This window comes from Urocampus carinirostris, chromosome 5 (assembly GCF_059441175.1).
Source record: "Urocampus carinirostris isolate Australia breed hairy pipefish chromosome 5, RoL_Ucar_1.0, whole genome shotgun sequence".
NCBI lineage: Eukaryota > Metazoa > Chordata > Actinopteri > Syngnathiformes > Syngnathidae > Urocampus > Urocampus carinirostris.
The window spans coordinates 36,231,205-36,256,311 of record NC_142353.1 but is presented as its reverse complement, the minus strand read 5'-3'; the positions used below and the strand labels follow the sequence as shown (position 1 = coordinate 36,256,311).

At 40.7% G+C, this 25,107-nt stretch overlaps 2 protein-coding genes across 3 annotated transcripts in view; one reads left to right on the top strand and one right to left on the bottom strand.

The window, feature by feature from the left end:
- Positions 1–8,772, top strand: part of znrf3 (zinc and ring finger 3) — a 129,544-nt gene extending 120,772 nt beyond the window's left edge. For both annotated transcript variants that reach the window (XM_088336618.1, XM_088336617.1), the window contains exons 6-8: positions 1,569–1,739; positions 5,772–5,874; positions 6,403–8,772. In XM_088336618.1, coding sequence (XP_088192744.1) covers positions 1,569–1,739; positions 5,772–5,874; positions 6,403–7,970 — 1,842 coding nt within the window. In that variant the 3' untranslated portion in view covers positions 7,971–8,772. The remainder of the gene's footprint in view (positions 1–1,568; positions 1,740–5,771; positions 5,875–6,402) is intronic.
- On the bottom strand, positions 579–24,802 carry coq5 (coenzyme Q5, methyltransferase). The gene is made up of 8 exons (XM_088336619.1): positions 24,594–24,802; positions 22,199–22,348; positions 19,432–19,659; positions 18,287–18,393; positions 15,108–15,196; positions 14,914–15,025; positions 11,528–11,654; positions 579–1,715 (listed from the first exon to the last, which is right to left on the bottom strand). The coding sequence occupies exons 1-7, from the start codon at positions 24,793–24,795 to the stop codon at positions 11,553–11,555; spliced, it is 990 nt and encodes a 329-aa protein (XP_088192745.1). The 5' UTR covers positions 24,796–24,802; the 3' UTR covers positions 579–1,715; positions 11,528–11,552.
- Between the last annotated feature and the right edge of the window lie 305 nt (positions 24,803–25,107).

The following is a 25,107-nucleotide window of genomic DNA, read 5'->3' as shown; positions in this document are numbered from 1 at the left end:
CACGTCTGCTTAAAAATGACACTGAGACTGCTCTCTGATGGCTTTGGTTTGCCATTGCATATCCTCTCCCCCTAGTGATAAACGGCAGCCGGCATTAGTTTGTATGGCATTGTCCTATGACTTCTCATCGCCCCTTACAGGTGGTGCCCAAGAAGACAGGTGCATGCTACTCCCAATTTTTATTGATGCAGCACATTTAAGAAGATAAAGAAGAAGAATTTACTTAGATTGTCATTCTTGTACCCATGCACACAGAACGAAATGTCGATACACCTGACCCGCACAGTTTAACTGTAGCGAGCCGATGTAGCCGCAGCCGAACAGGGCGCCGCCATTTTAGACCTAACTGCTGTCTTGTGAGTCATTAGGTGACCAAACCCCCCAATTCCAACCCATAATGCCGAGCGCCAAGCAGGGAAGCTATGAGTACCAATGTTGTAAGTCTTAGGTATGACTCGGCCGAGACTTGAACCAGCGACCTCCCAGTCTCGGAGCGGGTGCCCTACCTCAAGGCCACCGAGCTGGATAAATAACTGTAAATAACCGTTGTTCTGTACAAAATACTGTTAAGTCGTAGACATGATACCATCAGCATTTTATTTAAATTTTGAGACCCCGGTGAGTAGACAGTCTGCAGCAGGCATGTCCAGAGCCCGGCCCGGGGGCCACAGTCATAAAATGAATAGTATGGGGCATGCCAGTACTGTTGACTGCAGTATCAAGTCAATTTGTACAAAGACAACATTTCATCAGATGATGGCAGTAGCCCTTTGGCCACCTTTCCCTTGGCTCTTTGTGAAAATGTTAGCCAACCCCATTTCCGACATGGCGGCTTTATATAAAGATATTAAAGTTGACAGGACAAGTGGAAATTGAAGTATTTTTTTCACAGAAATTCAAAACAAATGCGTCTGCCTCATTTGCCAAGAGACTTTTCAAAAAATATAATATTAAGAGCCACTGCCACACGAAGCATGCTAACGACAAAAAAGGCCAACGCTGTGAAAAGGTGAAGCCACCGAAAGCTGTTTTAACGGCACAGCAGCGCTTTTTTGCGAGACTCTGCGAGTCAAATGAAAATGCTAGAAAGGTGAGCTATGAGGTCGTGACTCTGATCGCCCGGCAATGCAAACTATTCACGGAGGGTGAATTAATTAAAGAGTGTTCAATAAATGCCAGGCTGAAGAGTCGGCCCTCACACATTTTCACCTTATTAAATCTGGAATTTTTTCTGAAAAGTTTGGACTGGTCTACTGGACCCAGGGGAAAATGCTGTACATTTTAAATTCAACTAAACTGACTGACAGATATGAAGCACAAATACACACCAGGGCGTTTTGATCATTTGTATAAGAATTCTAACTTATTTTGACTTTGCATATATTTTATTTTTAATAATATAAGTTTATGGGGCTCTGGTGGGACCAATAAACCCTGGTGGCCCACCAGAATCTTCCTATGGTATGGAAAACACCATTATTGTATTCAATTCACTAACTTGCACCCCAGCAATTGCACGTTTCAAGTAAGCGATACCAACCACCAGTACCGGTGTCATTTGTGGACAGAGCTCCATGAACCGGATGGCCAGCCAGGCACTGGACAAGATGGAGACGCGCAAGTTCAACGGCAAAGGAGGCAAAGTGGCGCGCGAGAGCAGTTGCGGGGCGTCCGATTCCCTGAGCAGCAGCTCCACTTCCGACTGCGCCATCTGCCTGGAGAAATACATCGACGGAGAGGTTTGTCACATGCTGTGTTGGGCACATTACTTCTTCCAAAACGTAACTGAGATAGTCACAGAATTACTCTATAGTAAAAGTAACTCAGGGAAAGTAACAATTTCTTTTACTTTGAAAAGAAATTGTGTATTTCAAAGAATTATACATTTTCAGAACAATTTTGAAACATTGTGCTGACGTCTTTGACCAGGTTTTATCTGTAGGGATAAGAATTTTGACTATTTTTAGAGAACCAGCTATTTCGGCGCTACATTACCAATTATCGTGTAACAAAATGCACAGAATGAACTGTAAAGGGGGGAGACAAAGACGAGAGGAAGAAACAAAAGAAAAAATACAATAACAATAGGAAAAAAGAGTAAAAAATGTAAAGTTTGTTCTTTTTGTCTTTATTTAGCACATAAATGCTGTAAAAACACAGGAAATACAATTAAACAACTAGAAATCTACCGAAATTGATAGATTAGTCACGTTTCATTTATTTGTGACGCCCTGAATCACAAGGAGTATCAAAGGGCTGCACAGACCACAGATTGCAAGCTATTATTACACTATCCCCTGATCTAAAATGTACATGAGGGCAAGGAAAAACTCAAAAACCTCAACATGAGGAAAATGAAGAAATCTTGAGGAGGGACGGTCGGTGCATGAGGTCATCCACCTTCCTGGATGACCAGGCTGCAATGGATTTTGCATTAAGTATCTATCTATCTATCTATCTAATAAATAAAATATGAAATAATCTAAATAGAATTTTAAAAAACTCAAGTCAAGTTATGTTTATTTGTGACGCCCTTAATCACAAGGAGTCTCAAAGGGCTGCACAGACCACATACTATTGCAAACTACAGACTATTATGACACCATCCCCTGATCTAAAACCTACATGAAGGCAAGGAAAATCTCAGCATGAGGAAAATGAAGAAACCATGAGGTAATCCCCCTTCCAGGATGGAATGGATGTGGCATCAACAAAGAATACAATTAAAATAAAACATAAAATAATGAAAGTATTAAATAAAATAGAAAATAGCAAACAATTTGAATCCTTTTTGATATTTAACGTCAACAACACACAATCCCTGAAAAAAAAAATGTTAAAGGCTGATGTGGTGTGGGAAGAGATAGTCAATGCTGTTGAACTGAAGCTTAAACGACATAGGATGTATCTCACATGTAACTTTCGGTGAGTTCCTGCGGCCTCCAAGTAAATCGAGTTTGAGACTTTTCGGTTTATCTTGCTCCAACATAAATTCACGAAAGCCCCGTCAACCACATTCCATTCTCATTCGACTCCTTTCAGCGTACCTGCCGCAAGATAACAAGCTAGCGCTTTCCACGGGATGTGTGATCACACACAATCACACTTCCCGTTTCCCGCGTCCTAATCTTCCCCGGGAATCTTTTTACCGAAAGTCTTCATGTGTCCCTGAATGGTCGCCAGCACAACAAAGCGCTGCGGTGGCGCCGGGGCTAGCGCGCGGAAAGTGCGGCCGTAAAAGAAAGAGATGTGAAAGGCTTCAAAGGCAATTTCCCAAGATGAGTCACGAGGATTTATTGGCGTGAAGAATGCCGATGATGTGGACGTTCCCAGCGACTCGCCGCTTTTGATCGCGTGTGACGTGATGCATTCTTGTCGTAGCCGGTCCTTCCGGGACTTTGCGCTGGTTTGTTTTTTTCATCTCGGCATCAAAGAGATCGTTGTTTATGATCTTGCGGATGGGTTTTAGTCGCCGCCGAGGGAGACGTCAACTTTATATAAGCTTAAGAATGCTGCGCAGATGCCCTCTAATGGTGATTTGTGAAACGGTCGGGGCTTCTATTAGCAGTGTCTGAAATAACGTCTGCCCGGACGCCCGGGGCGTGCATCTTTTAGGTCGGGCGCACAACTTACAAAACGTCTCCGCCCAAGTGGCCAACAACTTTTTCAAGAAAAAGAAAAAACAACAGAAAAAGGACCAAAGGACCAAAGTTTGCTTTATTCCGATTTTAAAATCTTCATACGGTTTGGAAATTTCGGAATTTTGGTGTGTTTGGCAATTTGCATGCTCGGCAGCCAATCAGAACCCTCCATCGAACAACTTCGTGCTTCCAGATTTTCCAGAGCGTTATATGGTCGTGCATTTGCATATCATTTTCCACAGTAGACGCACAGAGAACACAAGAAAAATGAAGAAGTGGTTAGGAATTAAGCCAAAACCTCAGCCCCAGAGGAACGGGAATTGATTTAGGTTATTGTGTAGAGTATTGTTATGCCAACGGCGTTCCTCCGACCTATTCTACTCTAGTCTTGTTATTTACATATTCTTTCTTTTTAAACTATTCTATATAATTACCTTGTATTATACACTACAATATATTTTTTACTCTATTCTTTTAAATCTATTTTTTCATCATTATTGAGTGTTCGTGTGTCAAATGATTTCTTGTATATATATCATGTTTATGGTTTATACTGGCTGAATAAAATAAATACAATACAAAAAAAATATTCAAAAGAAGCTAACAAAATTTAAGACGCTACAAAACGTAAACGTACATTAAAATCATCGTGGAAAGAGGAGTTCACGTGGCTTGTAGCAGACGACGCAACCCAAACATTGCATGAAGGAAGATGAGTAAATACAGGTACATACTGATGGCAGATGGAAAACAGCGATGTCATATAAATGCAATGAATGTTATAAGTAGATTCATAATAAACTTTATTTTGAAGTATTCTTATGTTATATACTCTGATTATCAATCATTTATATTTTGCAACAGTTTTTTTTTTTGTTTTTTTTTTTTTTTGCTATGAGTCATCTTATTGTATTTCAAGTTGTGAAAAATGGGGCAGGCAACTTTATGGCTGGGTGTCTGCTAACTTTTTGTCACGAGTTTCAGACACTGCTATTAGGGTTGCAATGGTCAATCGACGTGTTGACAAAAATCAATAATTGCAATAAATAATAATAAATTCCATGGTTGACTACGGTTGCCGGACACGTTTTTCCAACAGAGGCACCTCTACATGAATATAATCTCTTGTACGGAATAGCGTCTCAGTCTTGAGCGATAACAAACAGAAATGACGGCGTCAACAACGCATACTAAAACTTATAAGGTTTGGGCTCAATTTAGCCTGGATACGGCAAAAAAAAATACAGTTTACAAAGCAGTACCTAGAACTTCTAGAGAGAAAGCCCGTCAGACAGTAGAACAAAACTGAGTCTGACTCGCCTCGGAAAGTTTCCAGTAATATTCAAGCCAATATGGTTTTGGTGACATGCATTATAAATGTTATATATTTTGCTATCAAAGAGACATTGAGCATTATGCCAGATTGACAAACATATTAAGGTCAGTTTGTTAAGACATTAACAAAAGAACTTATCGGGCCTTGACAGTGAAATCAGACTATGCAGTTTTCCCACCCTTACCTTTGGAAATATACATTTTTTTCCCTTGGATTACTTTCAACGGGACCCGGACTCTGCAGGTCTGCATCAAACCTTAAGTACCGGTATCATTTTCTGTTCATTTTGCCGGCTGTGATTTTTGGACTGTGTACTTTAATGAAGGACATTTAGTTTCAATCGCGGGACTTAAAGTCGGGTTTGGGTTCGCATGCGGCTTACATACAGGTGCGGCTTGTGTAAGTACAAAATCGGTTTTCCTCTTAAAATGTGGTGGATGCGGCTTATAATTAGGTGCGCTCTATAGTCCGGAATTTACGGTAGTTTTAATTTTACCACTTTTTCTCGTGTTATCGTTTGCTACATAATTAAACTTCATTTTAAATATAAGATACAATTGATAGTTATCCGATTATTCGATTTACCGTTTTTGACTGTTAAAATATAGTACTCGCTATATTTTCAGAAAATAATTTTTGATTGACGCAACAATGACATCTTGTGCAAAAAATGATGGCAAAGGCTAAAATGTATTTTTTTGTCCGTAGTAATGGTAACACTTTACATTTTTTCACATTAGCACCGTACTTCATCCTGTCTTTAACGCTTTTTTTCTATTGTTGTCTCCCTCCAGGAGTTGCGGGTCATCCCATGTGCGCACCGCTTCCATAAAAAATGTGTGGACCCCTGGTTGCTCCAGCACCATACTTGCCCCCACTGCAGACACAACATCATCGGTAAGGTTTTCTATGATTTGCATTTTCATATTTTTCAGTAATTGTTAGGTCTTTCAACTTACATTTCCGAATAAAACACACGATGAGAAAAAGAGAGATATCGAATTCAGCTTATGAGGAGATGCAATCAGTTCAAGTCCAGATCCTCATTTGACAGGAACCTCAACTTTGAACCCTTGTTTATTACAAACAGTTCAGTCACAGAATTTGGAGAACAAAATTGTAAAGCGGGAACATCAAACAAACTCTGGCGTCTCACCGATATGACAATGCAGCTTGTCTCCTCAGGCAAATGGTTTAAAAACTTGAGTGGATCACGAGATGATAAGACTCTCCGAAGCAAGGAAAAAAAACTTTACTCAGTTGTAAGTTCCCTGTAATGGTCATTATTGTAGCAAACGCATTATAAATTTACAATATTCCTCTAATCTATGTCTTTTGGATAATGCGAATGCAAAAAAGGACTATTGCTACACAATCTCTTATTAATTGTTTGACAGATAACAAAGTGTTTGTTTACTTTTATAGAGCAAAAAAAGGGAAATCCAGGACCTGCATGCATGGATCCGGGAAACCCACTTCATGGGCGGCAACAGAGAGTGGTCTTGCCAGTCCACTACCCTGGCAGGGTTCACCGGGCTGGCCAGATTACGGCCTACCCAACCCGGACCAGCATGGACCCTCACGGCAATGCCATCACCGTCCTGACAATGGACCAGCACCCTGACCCGCCAGGCCTGTACCCGGCCCAAGCAGCGTCTTCCTTCCTACGGAGCTACCACCCAACCCTGCACCTGGACCACACTCTCAACCCCCACCACTGTGCACTCGAGCACCGCGGACCCCCAGCCTACCAGGCACAGCCGCCTCCACACCACCCCGCATTCAAGCGGGCCAAGTTCCACGGGCGCAGCTTCTCACGGGCAGCGTGCTTCTCCCAGTATGAAACCATGTACCAGCACTACTACTTCCAGGGTTTGACTTTCCCCCAGCAGTCCCCCGAGGGAGGACAGGGCTTAGCGGGGCAAGGCCACAAACCGCACCCGGGCAGGGCCTTCCCACAGGGACTTCTTTTCCCCACTGTTGTGCACATGGCTCCAGCATCCTCCTCCAGGGCAGCCGACGGGGGCAGCGCTTCGGGCCTGAGCTGCTACCACGGCCACCGCTCGGTGTGCAGCGGCTACTTGGCTGACTGCCCCGGCAGCGACAGCAGCAGCAGCAGCTCAGGCCCGTGCCACTGCTCTTCCAGCGACTCCATGTTGGACTGCACCGAAGTCAGCAACCAGGGGGTCTACGGAAGTTGCTCCACCTTTCGAAGCTCTTTGAGCAGTGACTATGACCCTTACATCTACCGGAGCAAGAGCCCTTGTAGGGGTTCAGCTGGGGAGGCTGGAACCACTTTGTGTCCTTCTGCTCCCGAGGAGCCCACCTCCTCATCTACGGCTCCTTCAGGGTCAGACCACCTCCAGCTTCCCTACAACACTGGGGACCAGTTGTCCAACTGCAGCTTGGAGCCCAATTACAGCAGTCGCTCGTCACTGGAACAAAGGGAGAACAGCGCCCCTGAAGCGTCAGTAGAGGGTGCCAGGGCTGAGGTGGGAGAGCTCGGGGCAGGGATTGGGGCTGGAACGGGAGCGTGTACCTGTTGTTTTGAGGTACTCCCCCAGAACACTGACTCCAAGGCGCAGGACTCTGAGCAAGCGTCAGCACGTTGTCCACGGGGCTCCAAAAACTATTCATGCTCTTCCTCAGACACCTACGATGGACTACCTTGTTGTTTCTACAAGGAACTGAACGTCCACAGGGGACACTACGCAGAGGACTACACCGTCAACGTGCAATACGCCGATTCGGATGGGTGCTCGACGCAGGCCTGTTGCGAACTTACCCAGAGGATACCCATCATCCCAGAGGACACAGATTGCGAAAGCAGTCTTTTACCAGATTCCGAGAGGGCGGAGTCGCAGGCGCAGAGCGATGACTTTTTCGCCAGAGGTCGCTCGTACCCTGAAAATGAGGAAGCGAGGTCTTTGTTCCCGCCTCAGCTCCCTGAAACCGCTTCGGGACGAAGTACTGAGGGCTGTCTGGGCGTGTGAACTTGGGAACGGCCTTCCGTATCGTATCGGTTTAATCGGCAGGTGGACACCATCAGTTGCCTTGCTTTCCAGTGAATGTGGTCTTGTAGAAACCAGGGGTGACTACCACCGCGCTCATTTTTGGTGAATGTTGTCATGTCAACGTGGGACTTTTGGGCTGAATGTGTCAAAGCACCCATAGCTGCATATCACTCTGCCTTTCACGCTTCGATATAGTTTGTACGGCCGTAGCTATACCAAAACAAGCAAGACGTGTTTGAGTTGTCGCCAGGGCAGAGAACCTCACCTCCGCGGAGGTTCTGAAAATTTGTTTTTCTATGCTGCGCGTGTATACATTAGTGTCTTCCAACAAAATTCCAACAGCATACCACTAAACAAAAGTGAAAAATGGTAAACGCACCACTGTTGGCTCAGCCACCTGCACGATTGGCAAAAAGTAAAAAATGATCTATAGATTTATGGCTGACCAGTTTCTTCTGCGCCAAAGTGTTGTATTGATCTATTTTTAATGGAACAATTTTACAAACTTTTTGGTACAAAATTATTGTTTAGGCCAAAATAAATCAGATTGAGGTCGAAGGTAAAATTTAAAGCTTCTTCTAAATTAGCTAACGTGTGAAACAGCACTTGGAAACTGACTTGAAATTTAAACCTTTGGAAAAAGTCCACCCTATAGTGGAAATACTTCTAAATTTATAACGAATGTCATCCTAATTAGAGGGACCTTGGCCTGTTAAAATTGAATGATTTAAATTAAAATGAGAGAAAAAGGTTGGTCGGACTCTGCCACCTGGTGGACTGGTATTAATTACATGAAATTTGTTTGTGCAGTGAATGGTTGGGAATCACTGATACACACACACACACACTGGCATGAGAAATTGCCAAATTTATGTTTCCACAAAATCGGCAAACGTTTTATTCATTTTTAGGCGTACCACCCTCTGTGGGGCTATTGATGATAACGGATTGATATATGTTAAATACAGGGTTGGGTAGGGTTACTTTATCTGGATTACTTTCAATTAATTTTGGATTCCTCCAATACCAAATATGCTAATAAAAGACAAAAGAAACTAAATATGAATAAAATGACTCAATTTTGTGCAGGCTTGGGGAGTAACAGTATACATGGAATGGCAAAAATGATGTTGGCAAGCTGTTTGGATTTATTTTCACTTTGTTTCTGTCGCATTTTATGTTCGTTTTGCCAGAGATCAAAGCCAGGAGAGAAAGCTTACCACGAGTTGTGAGTCATCATTTTATTCATATTTAGTTTCTTTTGTCTTTTATTAGCATATGATTTGGTATTGGAGTAATCCAAAAGTAATTGAAAGTAATCCAGTTAAAGTAACCCTACCCAACCCTGGTTAAATAGACTAACCTTTACGTTGTTAAGTGAAAACTGACTTTGGGGATGAATTTTTAAAACAAAGCTGAATGCACAACTACACATTTTTATTGCCTTAAAACCCAAATAATAACACCCAACAAAACGTTCTTCAACGAGTTACAACATTTTGTTTAAAAGGCCCATGCTTTAGTATATTAGGATACTCTTTGTTTGCCGTTTTTAAAGAATATTATACCAAGCGGAACTGCCAAACAAAACATACTGACTACAAAAAGCTAAGTGGGGAAAAAAAGGCTGTGAACAATAGTAAAAAAGAAATCGTAATTCTAATTGTACAGATAGTTTGAGTTGAAGAAAAGCTTTCTTAAAAAGAACTTATCACAAAATTACATTTGTGGTAAAAGTATTGAAAATATATATAAACAGAATTAACTCAATGTTTGCCTCCTCTGCCCTTACCCCCTATTTTTTCCCAGACAAATAGGACTCCTCAAATAAATCTGGCGCTCATAAGAGTGTAATTTATTATTGGACAGTTCAAAACTAATTTGATTCAACATAACTTTTTACTACCAACGCCTGATTTTTTTTTCTTCAAAAGAGGTTCTCAAAATCTGTGTCATTGATTGGAAACATGCAATAATGGACAGGGAAATTAAGAATAATATGTAAAATGATTGAGAAAGAAAAGCCGTAGATGTAAAGCTTAATGCGTTTTTTAATTTCATTCCATTTTGTTAAAATCTGTCGCCCCCCAGTGGAGATGCAGCAAAAAAATTAAAAGTCGACTGCTTCTTCGTTATCATATCACACTTTTTTTTCAAAAATTGTTTTGATTTAAAAAAAACACACATACACAAACGCAAGCTTCCCAAAACGTTGCCTTTTTGTGTCACGACCAGTATGCAAGCAGAACACTTTTGTCGCTGTTGCTTTTGGGGTACGTGAGTCACTATTTAATGTTTTTTTTCATGTTTGTAGCACTTAAGATGAAATTGTGTACAAATTAATATTTTGTAATTTTTTTTTTTAAAGAGAAGAATATAATAATTATATGTACCCTTTTACAAGCGTTTTTACGGCAAAGGCTCGACATCGATCTTGTGTATATTTGTGTACAGCAAACGGCATTTCATGAATGGAAATATGTTCTCTGGATATTTATTGACTAATATATTTATCTTAAAGCCATGTCTTAGGTTCAGAGTTTATGGGCGATGATGGGAATCGCGTCTGTCTGCTTGTGCCACTTTTTTGTAAATAACTACGCGCTCATTCGGAATTGCACACCGGACACGATTCAACTTTTTTTGACCAAAAAAAAGAGAAGAAAAAACCCCCACCTGAAATGCATACCGTTTTATAATTTTCAGTGTACAAAGCTGTGTCAAATATACACTTTTATTCAAGAAATCCGTGACTTGTCTCATTTTCTATGCCTCTGTGGACTAAATGTTTGAGAATTCAGTTTTCTATCCATCTATCTACCCTGGTCATATCCCTCGAGAGGGCTGACTGACAGCAAGACAAACACATACAAAACCAAAGAAAATAAAAAGGGAAAAAGGAGCAAAGAACACACACAAACATTTTTGGACCATGGCCAACCAGAATGCCAAAAACCCAAACAAGTGAGGCACCTCAGCACCTAAGTTGGTCACGCTTTCGTCCCTCCAGATGAAACGGGACACGAGAAAGCGGCCATGTCACTCGGGTCAGGGTGACACAACACACTCTTCTCTTCAACAGCAGGGCTTGACAGCTTTCACTGGTTTACCCCTGCTGCATCATACTGGTGCCCTGCCCATCCCTTAGAACGCGTCTAAACATCCCACCATCCTTTTACAATTCATTCCTATCACCAACATGCACTCATAACACCATCCATCCACGTCAATCACGGCCTTCCTCTTGGTCTCCTTCCATTTACTTCTGCTCTGTAGATCTTCTTCAACATTCGCTCCTCTCCATGTGTCCAAACCAACCGAGTACTCTCTTATCCTCACGCTTGCTTAGTTCCACTACTCCTCCAGTTCTGTCTCTCACAATTTCATTTCTCAATCTATCCAATCTTGTCACTCCTAACACATTCCTCAAACACTTCATCTCAAAAACATTTAATTTCCTTCTCAAATCTGCATTCAGAATTAAGTTTAGGTAGTGAAATATCTTTTGAAGAAAAGAATGAAAGTGTGCTACTCACACGGAAAAATGCGTTTGTCGCTACATCACAGTTTGAAACCCGAGTGAAGAGAGACAATGCCACCAGTCAAGTTGTGGTAGCGCACGCAGCCAAAGCCGGCATCCTCCAACATTTCCTTCAACTCCTCCTGTGCAAAAAGAATAAAAAAGCAGAATCAAGATTTACATTCCAAAAAATGTCAACACCAGTTGTGGGTGGATAAGGCCGTCAGATGCAGAGGAATAAAATCACCTAGAGGGAAAAACACCGAGCTCTATTTAAGTAGAAAGTGCAATTACGAGCAGGGTTTGTACACCTTTTTCATAGTCAAATTAATCAAAGCGCTGCCCGCTAAGAGAAATTGTTTTTTCTGGCGCCATGATCAAAGCCCTGCCGACAGAGAGCAAGCAAGAGAGGGAGAGAGAGATGCATGGTTTAGGCGGGATGACAAATGAGCGGGACACAAACTCTTATCAGCGGGATGCAGAGGAACGCAGAGCAGGTGCCTTCTATCAATATAGTATGAAACACTATGTGTCCAATCAGCATTGGAGATCTCAAGTCGAGAGCGAACTGGCATGAATCTTTGCTGCCCCGTACCCCAGCTCCCCTCATCTTGCGCACTCTAGCTGGCACAGCGAGAGTGATTTTGCGAGAGCGATGCCGGAAGCATTTTTTGTTGTTGTTTTTTAATCTCCTTAATAAAATGGCCAATGGGCTTAAATCTTGGCTGCCCAAAGCGTACCTCAATCGTGCGGGAAGCATCCGCTTTTTTACAATTATTTTTTTAATTACCGGTAAGTATTTTTCCTGCAAAGGAATAAACCATCAATAACTGCAGTCTAAAGTAGCAAAGGGTCTCTATCATTAAAATTAAAAAAAGTCTGCACTGATCAAAAAAACTTTTTGGATGTTGACTATGATCACAAAAAGAAAGTCACAACATATTAAGTGCTTATTTGAGACGTTAGTATCTATGATCTTTTTGTGTCAATGGGCTGGTACAAACTGACATGAATTCTGCCATTTTTCCTCAACAATGCACGGGCAGCTTGACTACATCACACTTGTTAACAAATACAGATAGGGCTCTATAGGTCTTGGAGTTAATTATGGAGGGCGAAATAGAAAGTACTGAATGTATATAAAGCAGAAAAATAATCCACATTTGGACTCATTTTAATTGTCTTGATGGCGTGTCTGCAGTATTTCTAAGCAGGATTGTTTTATTTGTCTTCATTTAAAGTGTTGTCTAGCGTGTTGAGGAACATGGCAACAATTTCAGGCATTTATAAGCACTTCACCCAGAATTCAAGCACTGTTCAAACCTTGAAAACACAACATTAAAATTCAAGGATTTCAAGCACCTGTACAAACTTTGTTGGAGAAGAACCAGAGGATTGGTTGTTTTTAATGAAAATGTTGGAAAAATAAATTTGAATTTTCAGAGAGAAAAAATGTTTCCAGTTGAGTACTTTAAAAGGTCAGTCTGCCTCAAAAGGAGACATTTAAAACATATTTTTCACTAAGAAATACTGTTAACTATTAAGAAATATTTTTAAATTAATAAGGATTTTTTTCCCTTACCTCCATTTTTTTTTAATATCGTACTTTCATGCATTCATTAAATGAATTTATTAATGGTAAAAAAAAAAAATATATATATATATATATATATATATATTTAAAATTATACCAAACAAGGGAAAACTACTTTGACATTTTCCACAACAAGTGTACAGTAATCCCTAGTTGTATCACGGATTTGCATCTTTACTGATTTTCATTGTGGATTGTGTTATGAATTTCGTATTGGCTTAACAGTTGACCCGCCCCTTTTTTGCCTGTATCAGTCCGTGCGTCAACGTTGTACACGAGCAGGTTGATGAACTTTCATGACGTACGCACAAATCTTTTTCAATTACGAGTTTCTCTAAAAGCCATCATGTCAACAAAACTGTGTGGGACCTAATATATAGTTACATTAATAAGATGAGAGCATAAGTCACTTTTTTGGGCCAAATTGAGATTTTTGCCTAAATCAGGTTCCCATAGAAAGCTGTGTTATCTGCACAACCAATCATAATCACTGCGATAGAGTAACAATACCATTTTTACAATTATAATTTGACAGTACAGTAGTTATTCGTAAAAAAATAAAAAAAATACAATACTTACGTTTGTATTTTGGAATGATCTTTTCATGCCACATTTTTTCTAACAACGTCCACGTGATGGCGAAAAAATATCTAAAGTATAGTGGATTATGTTCTGAATAAATAGTTCAATAGAGCAGAAGGATTATTTATAAAATTGTAATTGGACAGTACTGAGGTTATTTGTAAAAACAAATAAACGTTAATTAAGTGCAGTACTTATATTTGCTTGATCCTGTAAATAGGGTTTGTGCTATGGTTTAAATGTATAATGGAGTATTCATGAGTATTCAATAAATAAATCAATAAAGGTTTCTTAGCGGGTTTTGACTATCGCGGGACCTTTTTGGAATGCAACCCCTGCGAAAAACGAGGGATTACTGTATTAAACATTTACAAAAATAAAAAAATATATAAACAATTTGAATTATCATTCTTAGGACTTGTGTTTTTTTTCCAGCAATTTCAAAAATGTTGGTATTTAGAATACATTAGCAAATAATATATACATATTTTCTTACATAATTATCACTTATCAAAGGACATGTATAATTTCTTAACCCTTAGGGCAGGCATGTCCAAAGTCCGGCCCGGAGGCCAGCTACAGGCCGTGATCATTTCTTACTGGCTCATTGCCTCTGTCATAAAGTTAACATTAGGAGGCAATGCCAGTAATATTGATGGCAGTATAAAATAAATTCACTATTTCACCAAATGATGGCAGTAGCATTTTGGCCACCTCGCCCTTCTGTGAGAATTTTAGCCCACCCCATTTCAGACATGGTGACTGTAAATAAAATAAAGGTTGACTGTGAAGACCACCGACAGTATGAGAAACAACTGCGTCTGCATAATTTGTTAAGAGACTGTGGCTGTTTTTAAAGATTATTATACCCAGCGGAACTGCCAAACAAAACATACCGACTACAAAAAGCTAAGGGGGGAAAAAAGGCTGTGAAATGGTGAAGCAATTGGAAGCTGTTTATAAGGCACGGCAGCGCTTTTGCACAAGACTCTGTGGGTCAAATGAAAATGCTACAAAGGCTATCTGCGAGGTTGTGACGCTGATCGCTAAGCACTGCAAAGCTTTCACGGAGGGTGAATTCATTACTGTTGAAAGAATGCCCAGTTGAATAGTCTGCCCTCGCACATTCTTAAATGACCAAATCTGTCCTGCTTTCTGGAAATCTTATACATCCCTGCCTTAGGGGTTAGCCCTAAAAGCTGCGCGTGAGCTTATTTAGTTCTAACCTGAGCAGGAAACTTGCGGATGCTTTCCACCAGATATTGGTATGACTTCCAGTCTCCAGCGATCACCTCTCCCAACACCGGGATCACTTGGAAGCTGTAAGCGTCGTAGAGCCTGAAAAAAATAAAGAAATAAAATGGTCGGCGATAGCATCAAGTGTGTTTTTGTTGTATTTGAACAGCTTGCGCAAAATCACCTGGCCAGGATGGGATTGCTCACTTTGCTGAACTCCAAACACATGAATCGGCCTCCGGGCTTCAGTACGCGCATGGCCTCCTGCAGGGCCTATGGAGTACAGAGAAAGGGGGGGTTGAGGGGGAAAAGATCTTGGGAAAAAAATGCCTTTTTTTTATAGTAAAGTAATATTTTTTTAACCCAGGAACAAGAAGACAAAAAAACGTAAAGGTGGGGTGTGTCGTTTGAGGTCTCCTTAAAAATTAAAAGTGAAATATTTTCCCATTTAAGTATTGTGATAACAATGCCCCACAGAGTTCAAAGAACCTTTATGCTTTGATTTCAATTGCATCCATCTGCTTTTATCTTACTTTTATCAGTGCTGTCACATATAGCCCCCTTTCCTCAAACCTTAGGAGAGAGACATCATGCTCATCCCTGCAGACAGAGGAAAATACTTTTTATCGCTGACAAAGTTAAACTTATTTTCATGCTAAAGGAAGGTAAAATCATTTTTATTTTTGTTTTTCAATGATGTCTAAGTGTTGGCGACAAAATATCAATAAGTGGATTTGCGATATGCAATATAGCAGCAAGATTATTTTTAAAATTATAATTTAACAGTACAAAAGTTGTTTGTAAAAAAAAAAAAAAAAGGTTCTCAAGGTCTCTTCATTTTCCTCATGTTGACGTTTTTGAGTTTTTCCTTACCCTCATGTAGGTTTGAGATCAGGGGATGGTGTCATAATAGTCTGTAGTTTGCAATTGTCTGTGCACCCCTTTGAGACTCCTTGTGATTAAGGGCGTCACAAATAAACACGACTTGACCTAAAATCCAATACGTTTGTTTGTAAAACAAAAGCCTGAGCCTGTAAACCGGGTTTGTTCTTTTGTTTCAATGTGTGATAGAGTATTTAATGAATAAATATAGGTTTCTAATTTGTGAATGTTTACTATTGCAGGCTGCCACATACTGATACGGATGAATGCTACAGTAACTTGGCTGATCACTGGAACAATGAAAACACACTGAACTGTTTTTTTTTTTAAAGATAACATCGGGCGATTTCCTGCGGCACACTAGACAAGGTCTCAGTTGTTCAAAAACACTGTTTTAGAGTCCAAAACATCAGGCTCTAATCCAGCCCACCGAACAAAAATGGCCCAAAAAATGTCATCATAAAAATAGTATTATATATGATGGTAATTACGCTGCACGGTGGATGGGTGGTTATCGCGCAGCCCCACGGTGCGGAGGTGCAGCTACGGCACCCTCCCCGTGCGGGGTTTGCATGCTCTCCCTGTGTGGGTTTCCTCCCACATTCCCAAAAAACATGCACGTCAGGTTAATTGGTCGGTCCAAATTAACCCTAGGTGTGAATGAGCGAGCCAATTGTCTTTCTCCGTGTGCCCTGCGACTGGCTGGCAACCACTTCAGGGTGTCCCCTGCCCACTGCCCGAAGATAGGGGGATGGGCTCAAAAACCCCCGCGACCCGACTGTGGATAAGCGGTGAAGATAATGGATGTTTGGATGATGGTAATTAAAGTACTAATAAAAAATGTAATTTTGTTATCACGCTTGTCCCCAGTGTCCCTTTGTAAGTCCATTATTGTGGTCACGTTATGTCGCCACAGAAGTAAATTGGTGAATTATTAAAAATGACAATTAATAAAGGTTACTAAATTGTTTTAGTTCAGATTCAGATTCAGATCTACTTTATTGTCATTCTAGTACACGTGTATACAGAACGAAATGTCGATACATCTGACCCGCACAGTTTCCTCGAATGTACAGATATAAGTAAAAGTTGTATTGTATTATGGCTACGTATAGTATTCTACCATAGTGCCGATAGTGCAAGAGGAGTAGCTAACCAGATGTGCAAAATGGGCATTCAGGTTAACAAGTCAGGTAAACAGTAACATTAACACTGTAACAATAACGCTGTAAGTACAATAGTGCAGAGAGCAAATGTGCAAGGAGTGGCAAGCTATAAAGAACTGCCAGTAGTGCAAAAAGTCAGATTAGCAGCCGTTTAGGTTTAGGTTAACTATATGTTAGATTGACCATTTAACAGTCTAATGGCCAGGGGGACTAGACTACTGCGGAACCTGGTGGTCCTGCACCGCACACTGCAGTACCTCTTCCCAGAGGCTAGCAGAGTGAACAGTCCATGATGGGGGTGAGAGGGGTCCCCGATAATGTTCTTAGCATGGGATAGGCAGCGCTTCTGGCCAATGTCCTGAATGGAGGGAAGTGTAGTCCCGATTATTTTCTCTGCTGTCCTCGTTACCCTCCTCACACTACCCCAGTCGGTAGCGCTGCAGCCTCCACACCACACAGAGATACAGCTGGTCAGGATACTCTCTATGGTGCCCCTGTAGAATGTGATGAGGGAGGGTGGGGGCAGGTGGGCTCTCCTCATCCTCCGCAGGAAGTACAGGCGCTGCTGTGCCCTCTTAACCAGTGATGCAGTGTTCACGGACCAGGTGAGTTTGTTTGTAATGTGCACCCCTAGGAACTTGATACTGCTGACAACCTCCACAGCCTTGTTGTTGATGCAAAGTGGGGCATGGTTATTCATGTGTTCATATTTTTCTGACTTTCGAAAATTGGATTTAAGACATTTTAATGCCAATTTAGGCCTTATTTTTAGAATAATGAAGTCAATGTCTTTTAAGATTTTTCAAGAACCCTGTAAATTGTGTATTTATTAACATATATACACAAAAACATAATTTTTGAGCCAATATATTATGTGTTTTCCAATGCTTGTGATCAAATTTAGTGCTTAAAAAGAGAAATAATATATTTGCTTTGATTCTAGGTGATCCAATAGTTTTATGATTTTTTTTTTAACGAATGTAAAATGAACTACAACACTCACACACAAACGAGAAAAATTGGATAGGTCTGCATTATCTTTTTTGTAATGAAATGGTTAATCCGCCCCCCCAAAAAAACCCTAAGACCAATCATTTAACTAGTTTTTTCCTACTAGTCCAGCCCCTTGCCCAAATTTTTTAACCTTGACTCATAAATAATGCCAATCCCTGTTTTAAACGATCAAGGTAATATTACTTAGTGAACCCCAAAAATGCACATAACTTCTTTTCGTTCAGTCAAACTCTTTGAAAATGGAGCTTCTAACATTTGGAGAACAGCAATAAAGGAGGCGGAAAGGACAGAAGCAGCTCACCTGCTCCACGTGCGTCACGTTGCGAAGGCCAAACGCGATGGAGTAAACGTCAAACATGTTGTCGTTGAACGGAAGCTCCTCTGCGTCTCCCGCCACCCACGACACACCTAACACAGACATTGAAAAACCTTTCATGTGTGTTTTTCCCCAGAGACACGTTTGCTCCATTGATCCTTTGCACGTTTGCCGGAAGTATAAGTGCCATGACGGACGGCAAAAACACCTGACTGCATGGCAGTTGGATTGAAACAAATAACCACGACAGAAGAATTGAACCATGACTTGTTACGATGGTGTTTTTTTGCTGTGCGGTGGGCTGTGCGAACCGGCAAGATTCTAAGTCCACTTTGGAATTTTATCGATGAGGACAGAAAACGGTGATGGATATCTGAAATCAATTAGTGTTCCAGGATTGGCAGCGAGCATTTTTACAAGGTACGTTTTATGTATTTCCGAACAATTTAAGGTTATGTAAGGAAGAGTCACGTCAAAGACACTCGATGTAGCTATAAAAGGTTAGCTAATTCCTTTGTAGCTAAAAAAATAATACTTAGACTTATGCTAATGACCATAAGTGAAACTATTCGAGCAGCTTTCGGTTACAGTCGATTTGATATTTGATGGCAACATAAAAGCGTGCACAGCTAACGTTAGTGTCTTACCTTTGCCATTATGAGGTACCCTCTGTCAGCGGAACAAGGCGTACCAGTAACCCAACCAGCTACGAAGAACTGGTAAGCATCCAGACTTTTGTATGCTTTTAGATCAGCACTGGTGAATGGGGATATTCCATTTACAATATAGTGGTACAGATCGTATGGACGGAAGTCAGGCAGACTGAACGATTTGGTTAGATCTGTGAATATGTCAAGAGGAAGAAGGTATGGGTTGGTAGCTAGCCATGCTATCCTCAGTTTCTCTAAATGCAGCTCTTGGGTGGCTCACCTCATCAGACAGCAATACTCGTTTGACTAGTCATTGCCAATGGTGTTTAATAGAATAGCTGTTGTTGTTGTTTACCGTTTACTGGCCACGGGAAGTACTGTTAACTACGGTTTACTGACGTCTGTCATGGCGTCGGCACCTTCCGTCACGTAGTTATGGTCACGTGTGTGCAAAGGGTCAAAAGCGGTCTTTGTCCTTACAGTCAGCGAGACCGGCGCGCTCTGCCTTCTCCTGCCCAACCTTCAGCATCTCTTTGTTGATGTCACAGACCACCACCCTGGATTCCTGGGGTCCGTCTGACTCGGGGTTCTCCCCTGTCTCCCCGCCATCCAGGTTGCTGTATGAGATATCTTGCCAGGCTGACGTCGTCCTGTCTCGCCGCTCTTTTTGGGAGGCGACGTATTCCAGAAAACGGAAGGCGATGTCGCCTAAAACAAGATGACACCAGATCAGGAGGTTTTTCTTTTCTTTTTCTGCTTCTGGAATTCAAACATGGCCACTTCAGCCTTATTTCAGGTCTTTGCTGGGGCTTTGAATTTGTATTTTACAATTCCTCCTACCACAAAAAAAAATATAATTTTTCTATAGGAAAATGTCATTCTTTTTTAAGAAAAAAGTATCATTTTTCAGGGCAATTTATTGCATTTACTTTACGAATATGTATATCATCAGTAAGTGATTTATTTTTAAAATATTTTCTAATAATGGAGATATTTTTCGATAAATATGTATAGCTGTGGCAGAACGGCAGCGCAGTGGTTAGCGTGTGTGCGGCACAGTTCTTAGGTCATGAGATTGAACCTTCCTCTGTGGAGTTTGCATGTTCTCCCTGTGCTTGCGTTGGTTTCCTTCGGGCACTCCGGTTTCCTCCCACATTCCAAAAACATGCATGTTAGGTTAATTGTCGGTCCCAATTGTTGTCTGTCTCTGTGTGCCCTGCGACTGGCTGGCAACCAGTTCAGGATGTCCCCTGCCCACTGCCCGAAGATAGCTGGGATGGGCTCCAGCACCCCCCGACCCTACTGAGGATAAGCAGTGCAGATAACGGATGGATGCATAGATTTAAGTAAATACATAAACAAATAAGATTTTTTAAAAGACCCAATTGTATCACACACACACACTTAAATAATTTTAAGAATTATTTTGTAAACAATAAAAATTCTGAAAGACATAACTAAGGACTGGAAGAAAAAAAATTCATATTTTTCTAAGAATTGATTGTTCTAACAAACAAAAACAAAAAAATTATGTTAACATGACCTTTTGCTGAATACTTGTTAAACAAAACTAAGGCATTATAACACCTTAACCCTCGATTTAGCATGGTAAAATAACAAAATTTTTATGTTATAGAAGAAATGTTTTGCTGTTGACTTTTTTCACGCAACATATTCATTGGGTGCTATTGTTCGGACTCACAATTATTCTGGGTGGAAGATCTGTTTACATGTGCTGCCAAGAGTTGTAGAATTTACAAAATCTGCAAAACTTTGGCTGAGCAACAATACTTTGTTACCTTGGAATGGATTTATCATACATATATAAAATATATTTTTCATAAAATGTTCGTCTCCAAAGGCCTCCTTCTACACCAGGGGTCGGGAACCTATGGCTCGCGAGCCAGATGTGGCTCTTTTGATGATAATATATGGCTCGCAAATCTGAGGTTGGGGTTTAAAAAAATATATCTTTTGTTTAAATCCATCCATCGATTTTCTACTGCTCGTGTCTTGTGCAGAGTTCCGGTTGCATGAGCGATTGTCTATTATTTTAATTCGATGATAATACCCTACGTTGGCCAATACTGGGCCGTTGCTGGGGGCACAGGTACTTTTGTGTCCCTTGGCACTTGGCTGTTGGTCATTAGCTCAAAGCTAACCCTTCGACAGAGAAGATGGCGAAACGAAAAAAAAGATGATGAATATTGTACATTTCAGGACGAATGGACTGAAGAATTTGCCTTTGTGGAGAGGTATGCCTAATTTGCAATGACAAAATTGTATCGATGAAACGGTTGAATGTAAAGCGGCACTTCGACACACGCCATGCTGCCTTTGCATTGAAGATGTGGATGAACAAGTTCAAATCACTGAATGAAGAGTTGGAAAGAATAGCACGACAGAAAGCGGAGTTGGCGAGCAAGCACATGTGGACAGAAATGAACAAACTTCAACCCGAAGACGAGTTGGTCCTCAAAACTTGGAACGCGCTTCCAGTCACATACCACACACTGAGGCGTGTGAGTATTGGTGTATTGACAATGTTTGGAATGACGTATTCATTTGAGCAGTCTTTTTCACACCTCAAATACATCAAGTCCAACCTACCATCACGGTTAACGGATGAATGCCTCAATGGCTGTATGAAGCTTAAACTCACCATGTCCCAACCAAACTACAAAACCATCAGCAAATCCATGCAGCACCAGAAGTCGCATTAATGGTGAGTATTATAACAACATTATTTAAAATAATAAATTAAGACGCTTTTTACGCTCACATTAAATTGAATTCAGTCTTAAAATATATTATATGGCTCTCACTGAAACAAATTTCCAAAAAATTGTTCTTTTATGGCTCTCTCAGTCAAAAAGGTTCCCGACCCCTGTTCTACACCATCTAAGTCAGGGTTCTTTGTTTTTGTGTATGCGTTTGTCTTGCTGTCGGTCACCCCTCTCGAGGGATATGACCAGGGTAGATATGGATAGATGTTTTTCTAAAACACGGCATCTTAAAGTAGTGATTTTCAAATACTTGTGATGCACAGGCTCTTTCTGGACGTACCTAAAAGAATGACATCTTGAGTACAATTCATTTGCATTCAACTTTGAAGCTAAAAAGAGCTGTGCCCTCTCTCCCTGAACTAACTGTTTTTAAGCAATAAGGTCATTGTTAGAGCCAATTGAATTAATAAAATCATATTATTGGCGCCACTAAAAGGCAGCTTTTAACCATTTTTCCACACCTGTTCCACCAGCCACATCGAGGAGGTGCGCACCAGGTTGGGGGTGCATGACGTGCAGAAGCACATCCTTCCACAGACGATGGATGCCCAGACTCATGGCGTCATTCATTACGTCATACTTCTGAGCCACGTTCTCAAACACCTTGTATACTAAAAACACAAAAGGAAATGATAATGTTAATTAAAAAAATGTAAAACCCACGTCAAAAGGGAGCCAACCAAAAACATATTTTTCCATCGTGTTAAATCAGACTCCATGTGAATCAGTTGCCAGATCACATGTCCTTGATATCATGGCAAACCTCAAAGATTGATACATTTCACTTTGTTAATAGCAACATGTAATCTACGGTAAAATTCGGCTATACTCATTACAGTATACTTTTCAAATGCACATCCAACATATTATTTTTTCAACTTAAGTCTTTCCCTGTTTATTAAGAAGTGCCGCGTCTAATCTCATTGTTAACAATGTACACTACGTTATTGTCAATGAAAAAATACATCTTATATTCCATTTGAAATACATCCTACTTATTGATAATATGAACAAAAATTAGTCAAGTCAAGTCATGTTTATTTGTATAGCCCTTAATCACAAAGAGTCTCAAAGGAATGCACAGACCAGATTACTGCAAACCACAGACTACCGTATTTTCCGCACTATAAGGCGCACCTAAAAGCCTTTATTTTTTTCAAAAGCTGACCATGCGCCTTATAATACAGTGCGCCTTATTTATGGATCAATATTAAATCGCAAAGTTTTCCAACTAACTTGCAGCCGCCGACTAGATTTTCCCCCCAACGCCAAGTAGTACGCGGTGTATGCTGGGATTTATTTACCGGCGTTTCATTGGCTAACCAATGTGTCAATCATCATTTGAATCGATCACTATTGGCTAAAGTTATTCGGAGGTCAAGGGGCGGATCCTTTTTATCATTTACAGGCTGGCATTGGCTTAAACGGCAAAACAAAGCCTGCAATTGGCCGAAAAAGATGAATGTGAATCACACGTTGGGTTGCACTACGGCATAGAGAAAACATTTTTTACTATAATGTATTTGTAAATATTTTACTCTCCGGGATTTACTACACTCACGGATATAAGAGGACATTGGCTGCACATTATTATGAACACAACGACTTCGGTGAGCTACTCCGGGTTTTATATTGTCCCTGTATCTTGTTTCAGACTGAACTCGATGTTTCTGTGATAAGCGGTGCAGATAATGGATGGAATGGAGTGTCTATTTTTAAATTAAACTCAATTCCAAGTGTTTATTGTCATATGCACAGTAAAGTTGTGAGCGAAAAAGAAAATAGAACCTAAGGAATGGTTGGCATTTCTTGAATCCCAAGACTTTAACCTTCCGAATGATGGAACGATGCATTTGAGTGACATCGTACGGACACTGCATCCGCACGTGTTCTCGACACGTATTTGCGTCTTTGCAAGCTTTAGGAATGTTAAGGGGGTAATAAGTTTGACTGAACTATCTGACTATTTTGTCGACGTTCCCATTGTAGCGCCTTATAATCCGGTGCGTCTTATGTTTGTCAAAAATAGAACCAAAAACTATTTTTTCGGGGTGCGCCCTATAACCCGGTGCGCCTTATAGTGCGGAAAATACGGTAATCATTACACCATCCCTTGATCTAAAACCTACAAGAGGGCAGGAAAAAAAAACAGAAACCTCAACATGAGGAAAATGAAAAAACCTTAAGAAAAGCAGGGGTCTCCAACCTTTATTTTGTTACCGATTGATTAGCTCTAACAAAGGACTACCAGTTTGATATGCATTTCTAAAATCACAATTTATAATGTTATTACTGTGTTAATACCAGGTGGTAATTATTAGAAGTAGGATTAAAAAAGGCTCATCTGCCTGTATAAGGTACCTGAGTGATTAAAATAAATCAACTCTGGGCTAGTTTCAAACACAATTGTGAAAGAATTTATCAAGTACTCAATACATTGATTGTGTCAATGATTGATTATGGAAGTTAGAAATGACATTTCCTGAAAAATCACAATGACCTTCCAGGTTGGTGACCGCTGCAAGACAATGCAACAAGACTTGTATTATTTAACACTTTATATTGTGTTCCAAGTGACTCAGGAAGCACTTCCAAATCGTCTATTTCTGAATATTCGAAGGTAGCTAACTACAGTACGTGAATGTGTTACAAGTACACAAATAAAAATATGTCACCCAATGCCTCAGCACGATAAATAGAATAGTGTCAAGTCCGGTACAATAAGCCGAATTTTGTAATAGGATCTGTAGTTGAGAAAAATGTTAATTACATTCGCTTAGCGTCAAAACAATCACTTTAAGAGGCAAACAAGTTGAGAAACAGCAAGATTGACAATGGAGTCAGACGTAGATTCACCTTTCTTCGCCTTCTCAGCTTCCGGGACGGTTTGGAAGCCAAAATGTGTGTTTCTCTCCGCGGCATCGTCACTTGAAAACCGGCGGGACGTCGAAGCAAAGCGGCCAGAAGACGGGCGACAAAGACCAGTCGCTTTTACGGAGAAGGCAACAGGAGATTGGCGGAGAACCCTCCGGAATAGAAGCCGAACGGAGGCTGCCATGTTTAAAGGCGACTGTTTTCCGCGTCACCTGACGTCATCATAATGCGCCCCTGGGTTTTCGGGTAAAGTAGTGTCTATGCGGCTGATGTCCAATAGAGAGCGCTAGAGTATAAAACATATACGAAGTTATGCACCAGCTTAATTTTAGATCAATGTTCCTTTCAGTTGTTTCCTCATAGTTTTAATTTGTTGTAAAACAGCATTTAGCTTAAATGAAAAAGATCTAGAATCCTACATTGATATGTTTTTCCCAATTAGCTTTTTTTCCTCGTGATCTCAACAAATTAGGCCTAATGTGTTGTCCGATTTAAA